We start from the raw sequence: 16,183 nt of genomic DNA on the forward strand, positions 1-16,183 counted from the left end.
TAGTTCAACACCTAGCGGGTTCTCAACGCCAGAGTGGACAAGCTCATCTGACAATGCCTGGTCGATCACGAATGACGTCTCCATCCGGAGGTGGCTCAAGGTCTCATTCTGCAGTGGGGAGAGCCTTACTTATAATCTTTTGTAGGAAGGCAATTTCCACCACTTTCCTTTTCGAATAGTCTAGCACTTTCTGCCTCTTTCTCAAGGGTTCTCATCCCCCTTGTGTTCTCTGTGAGGATCATATATAAGGAGAGGTTCAATTGTTAGTAGGGAAAGTAAAGGATGAAAAAGGACTTCTCTCTCTCGGTCCTAGAAATAAATTGAGTTTCTCAAAAAGAGAACCTTAGATTATGGTGCTGGCAGTAGGATTTTGGTGTAGAAGGTGAATATCATTCTTTTGAATGTCAGTCCCAGGCTATGTTTGCCTAGTGCTTCTCCGAGGAAAGTCCATGAGACTTTGTCAAATACTTTTTTTGGCATTTATCCCCATGGCCATCTTCTGAGAATTTAGTAGTTTTGCTTTTTCTAAAACATAGGCAAAGTGTCTGTCTGCTGCCATTCTGTCCTTGACAGAGCTAGTTTGAATGGGTGTATTAGAGTTGGGAGAGGCTTGTCAAGTCTGGTTGCTAAGACTGACATATATTTTACAATCCCTAATGGCTTTTCCTTTTGATTAACTACTCATACTACCATGTCATACAGTCTCATTCATTTGTAAATTTGTGTTGATTCTAAATGATATGGTGGAAATTAAGGCAAATAATGGCCAGTGTGTTCTGTTCTAAGGTCTTGGGCATCTGTCTGGCAGTTTTGTTATTGGCCAGATTCATTTTCCAAAACTTTGTAGCGCTGCTAAAGTGAAAGCTTTGCCCTCTTTTACCAATATCTGCCCTTCATTTCCTTCCCAGGTCGTTTTTTCCTAGCTCTTATGTGTACCTTAGAGCAAATGATTAACTGAAAGGCTGCGTTTGAACACCAAAATGTCACCAGCTTAAAGCTGCCAATTTACCATGTTTAGCTTGCATGTAAACACATGATAGGCACTAAGGGGGTTCAGATTCTTTGCTCTAAATCTCGCATGCATGTGAGCTCTTTTTCACACAGACGGTCATGCATAGGAGATAGATTTGCCAATGATTTCGGTGGGTCAAGTTCACATGATCACTTCCATTGGGATGAAAGATGACAAATGTGCCTTGCAGAATGCCTTTACTCTTCTTTAATCAGAAACAATAAGCAACTTCCTTATTCATTTTGTATAGCGCCAAGTGCTGGACATCCCTGAAAAATCGTTAGGGAGTAATAGGCATTTGCCATGTGCAGCAATGTTGTTTCATTTAAAGATGGCTGTTAAAACCTTATAGTGCCCTGCTTTACAGTCATACGTGAGGGAAACTCATATCTATGTGGATGTAATATGCATGTAAATATTTAGTTCACTATCCATATTGACACATGTAAGCCACATGCAGGGTACTTAGAGGTTTGTGATCCGGTTTAGTTTTTATTAGAGCCCTGAAGATGCCACTTGACTATTTGAGCACTAATTTAAAACAAAATAGATATTATCCCAAATGGCAATTTGAAAAGAACAATCTGATTGAGACTTATAGTTGCAGATTACGTACCTTAACATTTCCCCAGGCATCAGCCAGGATCTGGAGATTTTTTTTTTGAGAAATACCCCTGTGCGTTGTCAGGTGGCATCGGTCCGCTCCACATCCGTCATCATCCGTGTCGGATAGGACGTCGCAGAACCTATATGTGCGCCACCCCTGGTGTGCTGATGTCAGTTATTTCCTTTCCGCGCCAGCCCCGGCCAATCCGAAGAAGAGCTACCCCTTGTCATTTTTGACTGGTCATCAACTTCTTGTCTAAGTTTTTTTAATGTCTACCCTCCTGGTCCTGTGCGACCACAACCTGAAGTCGTGCTCAGAATGCAGGGCATGGATCCGAAAGCTTTGAGAGAGTGTTCCCTAAAGCTCATTGCTGCCCTGCCCTCAGCTCTGCACCGCACTGTAGAGAGGAAGACCCTGAGACTGGTCGCAGAGCCCCCATTTCAGGTCGTCCCACTCCAGGTCCTCTGGACCGTTGGGTGATTCAAGGTACAAGAAAAAGTCAAAGAACAAGCGTTCTTAAACTTCACACCCATGTGTCAACCAATGAGACAAGGGAAAAGCGGCGTCATCGTTCCAGGCTTCCATCCTCTGAGCCTGCGTCTTGGTCTGGTCCGCGCCTCCCTGACTTTCCAGACCGACCCCTGCCTAACTTAGAGTTTTATGAGGCCATGCACCTCATCTTCGGGCAGTCCAACCCCGCTGGAGTGCCCTCGGGCCCTATAGGAATGGTAGGGCCTCCTTGAGTTCTGTGCTAGCAGCTTCAGTCTTTGCTCCAGGGGGCACCTGATCTGAACCAGTATTGGTTGTACCACCTCAACCTTCCCAGAGGATCGTTCTGATGTTGATGCTGCCCATGCCCCTGGGTGGCATTTACCCCATCTTCATTGCCAACTCTGACCCGGAGCCAGACCGTTGATGCCGATTTTGACTTTGACAGGCGCGTGCCCCCTAGGTCGGAACCTGACCCGTACTCTCTAGGTTTGCGGTATGGTAAGGAAAGGGAGGGGTTGCTGGACCCTTTAGAATATCAGCTCCAAGATCCCATTGACTTGCCGATAGACCTGGGTGAGGCCAGTGGTCTAGATACTTCCCCTGACACTGGCATGCTTTCTCTCCCTGTCTTGGCTAGAGAGGAGGAAGCGTCCTATTCAGTGGTGACGTGAAGAGTGGCCGAGGCCCTGTACCTCGAGCTGCCTTCGGTGGCAGTCAGAACTAACCTCCTAGCAGAGATGCGTCAACCTGGGGGTTCTTCCTCTTAATTCCTTTTCCCCTATAATGAAGCCCTAAAAGATGTCCTGCTGGGTACCTGGTCCAAACCCAGCACAGGGGCTACTATGGACAGGATGATCGCCCACTGCCATAGACCGGTTCCAAATGACCCTCGGTCCTGATGTAACATCCCATCCTTGGGAGCCTGGTTGTCCAAGCCTCTACATCCCGGGTGCATTCCCTTCCGCATCCACGGATAGGGAGTACAAGAGGCTGGACCAACTTGACAAGAAGATGTTCTCTTCCTCCAGCCTGACATTGCAGTCTGTGTACACCTGCATGCCTTTTGGGCCATTACACCCATACTCTAAGACATGTTGCACAAGTGCTGCGACTGGTTCCAGAGGAGGCCGGACCTTTCTCTCCTAGGCTGTTGCTGATGGGAGAGGCGCAGCAAAGATCACAATCTGATGTGGGCTTGACACAACCGACTAGGTGGGCAGAGCACTTGCATCGATGGTGGCCTTGAGGCGCCATGGTTGAGGATATCTGGCTTTTCGGGTGGGGATGTTCAGTCTACCGTTTTGGACATGCCCTTTCAAGGCACCCATCTCTTTGGAGACAAAGCAGACTTGGCGCTTGAGCGTTTCAAGGATTCTTGTGCTATGGCTAGGACCTTTGTCCTCGCAGCTGCCCTTCATCCCCTTCAGTCTGCTTTTCACCCCTTTCGAGGCTACGGAAGGTATGGCCCACCACATCTGTTTCCCCTCTAGCCACCATGCCACGCATGCTGCCCAGCCTCTGTGTGGCTGAGGGTGTGGGATCCAATGCCGCCATGCATCAGGGAGCCAGTGATATGGTCAGCGCACCACCCAACTCCATGCAGCTGCCTCCAAATCTTCCTAGTCGGATGCTTACCCACCAGGGACCAATCACAGGCTCCACTAGCAGTTCATCACCTCGTACAGGTGGGGTTTTGCAAATAGTTCGAAGGAACTACTCCCTTCCCTTAGAGACTACCCTCCAACCATGAAACCATAACTGAGGATCACCTGGCACTTCTCCAGGAGGAAGGTTCTGTCTCTCTTGGCCAGGGGAGCCATAGTAGAGCATGGGTATTCCCTCTACTTTCTGGTACCCAAAAAGAACAAGGGCCTCTGCCCTATTCTAGACCTCCAGTCCCTCAATCTCTTCCCCAAGAAGTTCATAATGCTCACTATGGCTCAGGTTCTATTAACCCTGGACCCAGGAGACTGGATGGTAGCGTTGGACTTGCAGGACGCTTACATCCACCATTCCCATCCTGCCTGCCCACAGACTGTACTTGCAGTTCGCGGTAGACCACAAGCACTTTCAGTTCACCATGCTCCTCTTCGGCCTTACCTATGCCCCTTGAGTGTTCACCAAGGTGATGGCTGTGGTTGCAGCCAATCTACGCAAGTCAGGGGTTTTAGTCTTCTCCTGCTTCAACAACTGGCTGTTGACAGCGGGCTCACCGAAGGCTGATGTCTCCAACCATAATACTATCAAAGTACACTGTTTTGACTTGTTGGACTTCACACCACCAATTAATTGGGGGGTCACCAGGTCATCAGTGCATTAGTTTTATAGATGCAAGTCCCCTCACTCACCAATAGATGAGCTGCTTCATCATTGTATTGCTCCTTGTCAGGCTGGTGCTGCAGTGCCTGATGGGCCCTGCATAGGGGCTCTTTGCCAGAGATCTTTTGCTTGTGGTTGCTGGAAAAAAGTGCGATGTGAGGAGGACTAGAATGAGTGTTGTTAAAATTTACTATAGATGCCACATTGATAAATTTTATTGCTAGCAACATTTATTGTGAACTATGTCAAGGTTAAAAACAGAAAGGGAAAATACCAGGTATAATTACCTGTATTCCTCAGAAAGATGTGAAAGGGGGGTTGAGGGCGTTATATCAACTCGAAATATGAAAGAGGAGGAAAACCAAGTTCTTTGTGAGACCAATTACCTACACTACTGGAATTGCAGTCAACCTGTTTCTTGCACTTTTAGTCCCTTCGGATCTGGTGGCGATTAATCAGGACCTAAAGAGTGCTTAGTCCTCACTAAGAAGGAATGAGCGCTCCTCAATCATGCGACCTACTAATACTTATAGCATGTTTGGAAATTGTCTCACTCATGATGACCTGTAAATTATAACATAAGCAAAGAATTCTGGACACATCGTGTTCATTGACTCAAGAGGATACATTGTCCACATGCACACAAGTTGGTGAGTATCGTGGATGGTGAAACCAAGCTCATATCCTTGATACACAGGGTAATTGATTTTGCTTACCCTGTCACTACACTAATGTGAATACTATGTCTGTCAAGTACAGAGCAATCTCTTACCGTCCTAGTTTCAGGAATGTGCCCCTTAGGAAGACATGGATCCTACTACTCCCAAGCAATAATATTCAAAAAAATATAATAAACAGTAAATACCATTTTGTAATAGCAGTTCAATTCTGTTAACAATGATGTTTACCAGTAAAATCATCAAATTACGGGTTAATTGCCCTTAGAAAAAACAATCTGACTTGAAATTGTGGAGTTCGCCATCACTTCAGTAATGCCCGGTGTTCAAAAATACTAAAATAAGACTCTAGGTAGATCCAGCACTTGTATGAACAGCCCCTGCCATCACCTCCATATTATTGATAATGCTATATAGTAATGGTGCTATGAGAAGGATATGTGTATATAGATGTGACGCCCATCACTAATTTGTTCGACATTATAAGAAACTATAGTCATTGTTTTTAACTGATATGACAGCTCTCACCAATGCATCATAGAGAAAGATAATGTGGCCCCCAGTGGCCCAGAGAACCGTTGTCCTGATTACTATGACCTCATCCCACATCATTTTTCATTTATTATTAAAGTAGGGATACCTACACATAGCGAATGCTAGTGGGAGGTTGCATCCAGTTCTAAGAGCAGCGTTTCTTGGTCATATTTAAACAACAATGTGCCTCTTGTGTGTGAACGTTGTTGTTTTATTTTTAAAAACTCTAATCATGAATAAGGTGAGTACAAGAACTTAATTATCGCTATATTCCATAATGTGTGATTTGGGCAATAGTCCCTAAAAACTGCCTGCACGCTTTGAAATGATAGTGCGGCATAGCTACTGCACTTTGTGATGCGCATTTCAAACAGTAAATGAAATTGCCAGTAGTCACCACTAAAGAGTAGCTCCGTATGAATGGGTATGTCCATATAATGGCCTTTGTCCTGGTGTACTTGTATATCTCCTAGTTGAGTTGCCGTGAGGAGTGACAGCTCCCACCCACATACTGGGCTAAATGGTATAATTACCAGACTTTATAGAGCAAATATAAAGCAAGTCTAAACATGCTTGTATACCTACCACAATTAAGATACTGAGAGAAATAACAGCTCCCACCCACACACTGGGCATGCAGTAGAATAATGCAGTGTAGTTAACACACTTTATGATGAATATGCAGTGCAGCTTTGGGCTTATCCTTCTGAGTGGCGAGTACAGAATATTCAGGCTATGATAAAGATGGGTCAGCCGCTATCCTTTATTTTGGTGAGAATAATTCCGAGGCTGCAGGGCCTCATGGCCTCCTGCATTCTGCTAGTGACACATGCCAGGTGGCATAACCGGGCTCTGCAGTGGGACCTGAAGTTCCAGCAGGTGCAGCATCAAGGGAATCTCTCAGACATGGTCCAGATCTTGGAGGGAACTGCGTGAGATATTTGCAGTGATGACTAACAAATCGCAATTGGGTGAGAGGCAGATCACTCTCAGTCCTTGAACCAGATCTGACAATAGTGGTAGTTGTGTCACTCCTGGGATGGGGCAGCCACCTGGGGTAGGCAGAGATCCGAGGCATCCGGTCTCCGCCAAAGTCCAGGCTCCACATCAGTCCATTGGATCTCTGGGTGATCAGACTGGTATTGAAAGCATTTCTTCCCTCTCTCAAAGGGAAAGTGGTGCAGGTGTTCACGGTTAACACTACCGCCATGTGGTACTGTAACAAGCAGGACTGAGTAGGGTTGTGGACCCTTTGTCAGGAGCTCTGCACCTCTGGACATGGCAGGAACATCTGGGCACTTAACCGGTAGTTCAACACCTAGCGGGTTCTCAACGCCAGAGTGGACAAGCTCATCTGACAATGCCTGGTCGATCACGAATGACGTCTCCATCCGGAGGTGGCTCATGGTCTCATTCTGCAGTGGGGAGAGCCTTACTTATAATCTGTTTTCCTCCACAGAGGACAGACCATGTCGGCACTTTTGCGTGTTGGAGTTTCCAAGGCGGCATTCACTCAGTGAAGCTTTTTGTCTCGAGTGGAGCTCAGGCCTCCTGTACGCCTTACCACTCATACCACTTCTGCCCCCGAGTTCTCAAGAATGACTGGGCCCAAATAATCCTTGTGGCTCCGGACTGGACACGAAGAGTCTGGTATCCCAAGCTATTGAGCATGGCCGTCGATCCTCCTATCCAACTGTCCCTTCTGGAGGATCTTCTGTTGCAGTAGCAGGGGGGTGTTCTCCACTCGAACCTGTCCAGTCTCTGCCTTTTTGCATGGGGACTGAGCGGCAGCAGTTGACTGCTTTTGACCTTCTGCCCGAAGTATGTAACTTTATCTTGACAGCCAGGCGTTGCGCCACTAAAACCATGTACACCTGTGATTGACATAAATGTGTGGCATGGTGCACAGACAAGTGAGTTGACCCCTTTCTGCCCCTTTTTTTCGAGGTCCTCTTGTTTATACTTTCTTTGGCCCAATAGGACTCCGCTTTGGGCACCCTGAAAGATTATTTGTCTACCTCTAAATTTCTGAGAATACCTGACCCAACCCTCTTTGTTTAAGTCTCCTATTGTTAGTAGGTTCCTTAAGGGTCTTACCCACTTGTTTCCTCCATCACCGTTCATCATGCCCCAATGGGGTTTGAATTTCGGTCTGACATTCCTCATGTGTGCTCCCTTTGAACCGCTTCACAATTGTCCTCTCAGGCTTATAACATTAAAAGCAGCCTTCCATGTGGCCATTACATCTGCCCGCAGAGTGAGTGAGATGCAGGCATTGTCATCTAAGCCACACTACCTTTCCATCCATCCTGACAAAGTGGTGCTTCGCACATGGGTTTCCTTTCTTCTGAAACTGGGTATGCCCTTCCATACAGACCAATCCATCACATTGCCTATTTTTATGCACCCCCACATCCTTCTAAGGAAGAGGAGAGACTGCACAGCCTAGACCCAAAAAGAGCACTGGCGTTCTACCTTGATCGCACCAAAGTGTTCCGGCTAGATGATAAGCTCTTTGTGGGATATGTGGATGCGAAGAAAGGTCCTCCAGTGCAGAAGAGAACCACCTCTAGATAGGTCATTCTCGGCATTAAAATGTGCTACACATTGGCTAAAAAGCAACGCCCGGAGGATTTGTGCTTTTTCTACCAGAGTGACAGCTGCAACCACTGCATTAGCACGCAGAGTTCCAGTCCTGGACATCTGTTGGGTGGCAACATGGGCATCTTTGCACACACTTACCAAACAATACTTCCTGGAGAGTCCGCTCTGAAGGGACAGGTACTTGGCCTGGTCATTCCTTCAGGACTTCCTAGTATGATCTAGGTTTGCAGGCCCTCCTCCGGGGTTGGTTTTGCTTGGGTATCTATTCTAAGGCAAGGAATCTGTAACTAGAAGTCTGTATCAGATGAACAAATTACTTACCTTAAGGAATGCCTTATCTGGTAGAGATGTATTCTAGCTGCAGATTCCTTACCCCATCCTCCCCACACTGCAAACTTATTTCTAGGGATTCCCTTTTCAGGGCCTTAGTTTTGATGCACCAGTAGTCCGGTTTATTCATGGCTCTGTGCTTCTGGCATGGAAAGTCGTGAAAAACTAACGTCAGTGTGACTGGGTAGTGCCTATGTAGGTCCCGCAACATCATATCTGACCCACATGATGCTGACGACATACGTGGAATGGACTGACTCCACCTGATGGCGCGCAGGGCTACTTTTTTAGAAAAATCTCTGGATCCAGACTGACACCTGGGTAAATCTGCAACTAGAATATGTTTCTACCAGTTAAGGCAATACCATAAGTTTGTAACTTGTTCTTTTAAGTTGGCTAAAACCCATTGACAAAGCGACTAAGTCAATGCTTGTTTTGGCTTGGAACTCAACCAGGGGAAAGCATTTCCCGAGAGGGTACATAGGTTGTAATCTTTACATTTTTTTGTTATTTTCTTAGTAAATTGGGACATTGGGCAAATACTTTGCTTTTAACCTGAAGAAGCTTCTACCAATTACTACGTGCTGCATTTAGGTCTGCTAAAACATTCATTAATATTTAATAAATAGACTTTCTGTCAATAATTTATTCTTTTTCTAATTTCGTCAGGTACTTGCTGAAACTTGCAGAATTGTTTGAAAAACTGAGGGTAAGCTGTACTAATATTTATTTGTATATACACATGTTTGCAGCATGTTATACAATTATCCTATGCTTCTTCATAGAAAGTAGAGGGTCGAGTTGCATCGGATGAGGACTTGAAGCTGACTGAGCTGTTGCGCTACTATATGCTCAATATTGAAGCAGCAAAGGTGAGAGTCTGTTTTGGCAAACAATTACAAGGAAAATCATGTGATGAGCATGAGAATAGAGAATGTAACCTTGATTGCTGTTTCGGAGGTTTGAAAGTGTTCATTTCAGATTGGCCACAAGTCATTGAGGTGGTGTGGTAATAATCCACAGATACCATTGTTCATTACATACTGTTTGGGTAGGGGTCAGAAAATAAAGTTCCGCTTTGAATTGGGGCACATGATGAGTGTGGCATATTTTGATAGCTTCAAGTTTTTTGTATTAGTTTTATGTTATTCTGCTTTTGACAGAACTAACATTGCAGACATTTAAAATTGTTATTTTGAGACAACAATCAGTCGTAAACCTCTGCATTTTCTAAATTATCTAGCCAGACATCAGATCTGGTTATTCTTTCTCTCCCCAACGTTCACATGTATGGCTGCTTAACACCTCATATCGACTGTTATACAAGACAAATCAGCATTTAAAACATTGAAAATAGACTATTTTTAGGAAAGAATAATCAAACAATTTGACTTCAAATAAAATGTAGAAAGGCATTAAACAGTCTTCTTTATCCACAGATAGAGACAGTTAGTATATATTTATATGTAGTTACTTAGAAAAGGAGTTCTTAAGGAATATGACCAGGTTTCACTTGATAATTAAGCGTTGATTCGAAAATCTTTATTCTGCATAATCACATTAGGCCATAAAAGAGCAGACATTACAAAATATCAATTTGATTAACAGCAAATAAAAACAAAGATGCACTCATACAGTGTTAAAAAAAAAATACATACACGGCAAGTACTACAATTAAAAAAATAATAATAATAATAACTCTTTCAAATCACTCCCCAGATGTAAGAGGCAGCACTAAAACATAAAGTAGGGTCCTCCTGTGCGCACAGAAAACATAAGGCACCATTGGAATACCTGATGTTATGTGCAGCAAAAATCTTTTTCAGAATATGTTTCCTTAAACCATCTTAGAAGTGAGAAAACAGTATAAAGTGCTGAGTACTCTGCTTCGAAATACCGTCACAGGGCACACAGAACTTTATCCCTGTGCCACTAGTTCCTGATGGTAAAGGCTACAAGGTGATGTTCTATATCCAGCTGTAGCATTGTTAGAACGAAGCGATGTTGGGTATTGGTCACCAGGGACAGGTATGTATGAAAGGGATTTGACAAATTTGTAACAACAATAGGTTTCTTGGCTTTGACAAGGGCTCTATTTTCGAGTCAACGACTAAAAGAGGCCTTGACCTCACTCTTATGAAAAGCAAGGATTCTAAGAGGATCTTGGAGCACAGGGGAGCCAAACAATTATTTAGAGATATCATTAATGTGGTAAAGCGAGGGGATATTGAAGGCATGGTCTAACGCTAATGAATGCTTTTGTGAAGGCTGTTTCAGGTTTTACCCAGATTGAATGCCAGAGTAAAATAGACTTAAGCAAGAGCAGGTCCTTCAGATGAGTTAGCCCCACTTCCTTATGGGCAGTTGAAGATGGTATTAAAGCGGGGATACACAAGAGACACCTGGGAAAGCCATTCTCCTCAACCTGATGAGAACCGCAGGGCATATGGCCCCACAAGCCAAGCCTCCAGATACTGCTTTACTTCACTGTTCTTGATCTGCAAGGAGGTATTCAATATTCCCTTAAAATATTGATAATTTTACTCCCTGACTGACTCTACTTGTTGGCCATTCAACCCCGATTTCTAAGCACATCCATCCTGATTCTTGTAGATTTTTTTTTTTTTTAAATTAAAAAAAATTGTGAATGCATTTAGTTGTAGTTGCATGCCAGCCAGTGTAAGACCTGTGTTGTCAGCGTAGAATATGCAATTTGATATTGAAGAAGCTGGGGTGGAAACGATTGGGCCCCCAACAGGTTTTCTGGAAAATCGCCCCAATGGATAAAATTGTTACGTTGTGAAGGAGCCAATTTCCAGACCCAATTCCAAATTATACAAGTCACACGGACACCAGAGAATGAGGCAAACTTAACTCAGGCCTAGTAGTTGGAAGCTTCGGCTCTTTACTCCAAGAGTTTTATGTGGCCGTAATTGTTGTAAAACGCAGTTAGATTCCCAATGGATCGTTTGTTATTTGTCCCATTTATGCAGGTTTGAAATTAGATGGTAATATATGTATATGAGTTGGAAAAGGATTAAATTTAGATGTCCCTAGCATGGGCTAGTGAAAACTGGCACTTCGGAAAGTATATGCAAATATTTATGCTTTAAAGAAAGGATTCTTAGCACTTGACAGTTTCCAAATCATGTATTAGCTTCCTTTATGAAATAGTAACAGAACTGATCTTTCTCTCTCGTTTTTATGTTTTTTTCAGCTGGTTCTGTTGGGAGTGGGAGGGAAACCGTGGTCTCCTTCCCGTGGTCAGGAGGGGCTTCACCAGGGTCTTGTGATCAAGGATGGTGGGGGAAGGTGTGTACGTCTGGGGGGGAAGGAGGTGTCTGAGGCCAAGTGTTCTTCGAAAAGTGATTGCAATTCGTGCAAGAGCGTATCCCACGCCAGTGCGATGGGAATCCTGCAGAGCCCTCTAACCTCTTCCCTCTTAAGGGCTTATGATTCTACCTTTCCCCATTTCCGTGCTGATGCAACCCAAATTGTTATGTCTGGTTGGTGCATGTATTTCCATCTCATAGCATTAGCTCTTCTGGTCATAAGTAGTGCTAAGTCAATGAATCTATTGTTTACACTACTTGACTTCTTAAGTTCGAACAATCCTGAAAGGCCTATTTCCATTGTACAGAGATTTTGTCAGTGTGTCAGTTACCGACTTCCTTTGCACCTGCGCTTCTGTACATGTCCTGAACATGTGCCCCACATCGGCATTGTGAGTGTTGCATCTAGGACAATGGGATGAGCTGCCATATATCCTATGCAAGTATGCTTTTATAAGATATGCTCTATGTAGGATGTTCTGTTTTATTTATTGAAAGTGAGTATTGCGAGAGACCTTAGGTGGATAAACAAGTATGCGGTCCCATTCTTTCTGTGTGAAGCCTTGGCCGATATCACATTCCCAACATTGTTTGACGGGTGGTAGGATGTCGTGTGGGGTTTTGGCTGATATATGTGTGAACCGTGTTACTAGGCGCCTTCCATTCCTCATCACGTGGAGGGCATGGAGTTGGGGGGGTGTTGGGTTCTGTATCCTCAATCTACCAGTTTCTCTGTAGCTCTGCTAGTAGGGTTCATTGAGCCCTGTTGGTAGGTTGTGAGTGGCGCTTAGCTGGTCAAATGGTATGAGGACAGTGTCATGAAATGGTGCACCCAGGGTGTCCACGCCTTCTGTTTCCTAGAGTTCTAATCCCTCTCTCGCAAGGGGATGTATTGAGCTAATGCGGATCTCTGGGGAGTACGGTGTTTGGGTCTGGGTGAGCCTAAAGCTTCTGTTGTAACTATTGTATGCAATGGTCAGTAACTGGTTGGACTGCAGTGGGAGCTTCCATGTAGGCAGCAGCAATTCGCAAACAGCATGCAAAATATGGCTCACCAAGGCCCAATTCTGTTAGGTGTCAGCCTGTCAACCTCCGATACGGCCACTGTATCTTTGCCACCAGATCATAATACTCAAAATTAGGAGCCCCCAGTCCACCCCTGTCCACTGGGAGTTGGAGCTTCCCCAAGGCAACACGTCGGCACCTTTTATTCCAGATCAAGGTGCCCAACATGTTGTGCATTGTGCGAAACGTGGAACTCTGTATCTGCAAGTTGTGGAAATAACGCAGGAGGCGAAGGAGCATCACTGTTTTGGATAACACTACCCAGCCTTTTACTGTGATTGGCAGGGTGCTGCAGAACGTCATTTGTGGCCATAAGTAGCCCGGGTGTGATTTCCATCTAGTAAATCCTGGGAGTTTTGGTGTACACGAATACTGAGATAGCAAAATGTTTGCAGTTCCCAATTTAGTATGTGGGGGACCCACAGTGAGATGTTGTGGAGGAGAGGCTGTATTAATGGGGAACAATCATGTCTTCGTCCAGTTCACTCCTAATCCTGAGGCTTCTTGAAATTCATTCAGTCTTGTTTCTATGTTGCCCAACCCCTGACAAATGTCACAGACATATGTAAGGACATCATAGTCATAAAGGGAGGTGGCATGTACAACATCTCCCAATGGGATATCGCAGGTTTTACCATCCTGTTGCAAACGTTGGGCCAGGGGCTCCATTGCCAATGCAAAAAGGAGCTGTGACAAGAGACAGCCTTGCCGCATCGCCCCTGTTTATCTCTGTTGGAGTAGAGATGATTTGGCCTATCTTTACGTGGGCTGTTGGGGAGGTGTAACGTAATTGGATGAGACTTAATAATGGTCTTGGTAGACTGAGACGCGAGAGCAGTGCGAACATATAATTCCAATCCAGTGTATCAAATGCACATTCCAGATCTCACCAAGCAGGCAGCATATGGCCAGGGTGGTGGGTCTAGTTCCAATATGCAATACAGTCTACGGATGTTTAGAGTAGTGGCGTGGCTGGGGATGAAACCATTTTGGTCACATGGGAACGTGCTCCGTGAGACGTCCAGCCAACATTTTACTAAGGATTTTATAGTCTGTACATAGCATTGATAGTGGGTGATACACCCCTAGCGGGTCCTTATCAGGTTTTAACAGGGAAAACTAGAAGGGACTCACGCATTCTCGGTGGCAGCCTCCTCCTCAGCCAGTGCTACTTGGTACAGCTCTAGTAGCTGAGGCACTAGTAATTTGTTGTAGGCTTTATCTCTAAAGCCAGGGGTTCTACCCGCAGCAGTCCCCTGATAGATGCTCTTAGCTCCTACTCTGTGAGGGGCAATTGCAGTTCTTCGTGGTCTATTTGACCAAATGTTGGTAACATCACACCTCCTAACTAGGTCTTTGTAGCAACGGACCAGAGTAGGGCAGAACATAGGGTGTCTTGTTATAGGTGGTAAATGTGTAATGAATATCTACCTACCCTAGTGACAGGCTGGGTCGGAGTTTGGTTGATCATAGTGATCCGTGTGGTAGGGTGGGCACAATGGAGAAGCCATGCAAGTAGGCAACAATACCTGTCGCCCTCCACATGCAATGGCTTGATAGGCCTCGAAATATTAGCATCACAGCTGAGTTATCAGTTGGGCATTGGCTGTCCATGGCCTTCATAAGCGTACGCCTTTTCGTCGGGACAGCCCAGGAGTCAGCCTTCGAGTTTGCCCAACGTTTGTTCAAGAGTGGTTGGTTCTCTATGGACATCTGCTCTTAGCCCCACCACTGCGTCCTGGAGGACGACTTTTTTACACTTCCCATTCTATAGGTCTGGACATTGCTGTGCCCCAGTTGTCTGCTATATACTGGATCAGAGTATCTCGAACTGAGCCATGAAATGCAATGCACTGCACTAGCTTCCAGAAGCGCTAGTTGTGGGCGCCGAGTGGGTACAGGTGACCAAGGGGCTGCCCATTTTAACTGCAGTTCCAGGGTGTTATGGTCGGAGAAGGTCTGTCGTAAATATTCCCCACTTTCCGCTGACACGTGCACAGCCGGATGGCACAACATCCGGTCCAGTCTCATGTTTAAATCATGGGGCAGGGAGTAGTATGAAAATTCTTCAGTGTCTGGGTAGAGGAAACACCAGCTGTCCAGGAGTGACCAGCGCGTGAGCCATTGTGTGAGGTTTGCTGCTGTTGCTGCTACAGGGGAGTTCAGCAACAGTGGATGCGAGTGGTCCATGGCAGTTTTGAGTACATTATTAAAGTCCCCGCCTTTGAGCCATGGTATATTCTTCCATTTTGTGAGCCTCACTGAGATATGGGCAAGAAAGCTTTGTTGGGCCACATTAGGGACACATATGGTGCCCAGGAGGAGCAGGTGACCATCAAGTAGACCTCCTACAAATACATATCTGCCCTCAGGATCTGCCTCCATGGCAATGGACTTGAAGGGGACATTCGGGCGCACCCAGATTAGAGCCCCATGCACAAACCAGAGGATGTAGTGCAGTAGCATTTCCCACACCATCTTTTTTTGTAATTGTACGTCTTGCCCCCACTAAATGGATTTCCTGAAGAAGAGCAATGTGAGCATTGCATCAGCATATGTATTGTTGGATTAAGTGTTGTTTTCGCACTATCCACATTCCTCGCACATTGACGTTCAGAGGCAACATTGCTGATAATGTGCACCGTTATTGGTCTTTCACCTGAACCAAGGAGGGCGCCTCCTCCGCTCGCGTCGTGGCATGGTGTCTTCTGTCGCTGTTGTTTCTCAGTCCCTGAGTTCTGCACTGGAGTTGTTGTGGTGTATAATTCATATTGGTGCTGCTCCACCCAGTCTCAGGCATCAGTAGCTTTAGTAAAGAAGTAGCTGGTGTGATTAACAAGTACCTTAAGTTTTGCTGAGTACAGTAGGGAGTATGTGAGTCCAGGTTTTGGCAAGACGTCGCTTGACCCCTAAGAAGGGTGCCCACTGGTGATGCACTTGTAAAGTGTAATCGGGGAAGAGGAGTACGCTCCCATTTACATAATGAATGGGGCCAGATGTACAGACTGCTCTCAGGATAGTCTCTTTGTCCCTGAAATGTAGGAGACTGAGTACCACCAGTGTGGGTGGTGAGCCCATCGGTGGTCTTCGCCCCTGTACTCTGTGGGCACAATCGACTTTATAGTGTGGTGAAAGGGACACTGGGGTTACTAATTGGGTCAACCATTGTTTGAAAAAAGATACCAGGTCATTTCCTTCTACCCCCTCAGGG

General features: G+C 45.4%; 1 protein-coding gene across 2 annotated transcripts in view; it reads left to right on the plus strand.

Moving 5' to 3' along the window:
* The window catches only part of SNX5 (sorting nexin 5), a 229,078-nt gene that overhangs the window by 107,981 nt on the left and 104,914 nt on the right, over positions 1-16,183 (plus strand). For both annotated transcript variants that reach the window (XM_069234748.1, XM_069234749.1), the window contains exons 10-11: positions 9,245-9,284; positions 9,361-9,447. In XM_069234748.1, the coding sequence (XP_069090849.1) occupies positions 9,245-9,284; positions 9,361-9,447 (127 nt within the window). The remainder of the gene's footprint in view (positions 1-9,244; positions 9,285-9,360; positions 9,448-16,183) is intronic.

The sequence above is a fragment of the Pleurodeles waltl genome, chromosome 5 (genome assembly GCF_031143425.1).
Source record: "Pleurodeles waltl isolate 20211129_DDA chromosome 5, aPleWal1.hap1.20221129, whole genome shotgun sequence".
Taxonomy (NCBI): Eukaryota; Metazoa; Chordata; class Amphibia; order Caudata; family Salamandridae; genus Pleurodeles; species Pleurodeles waltl.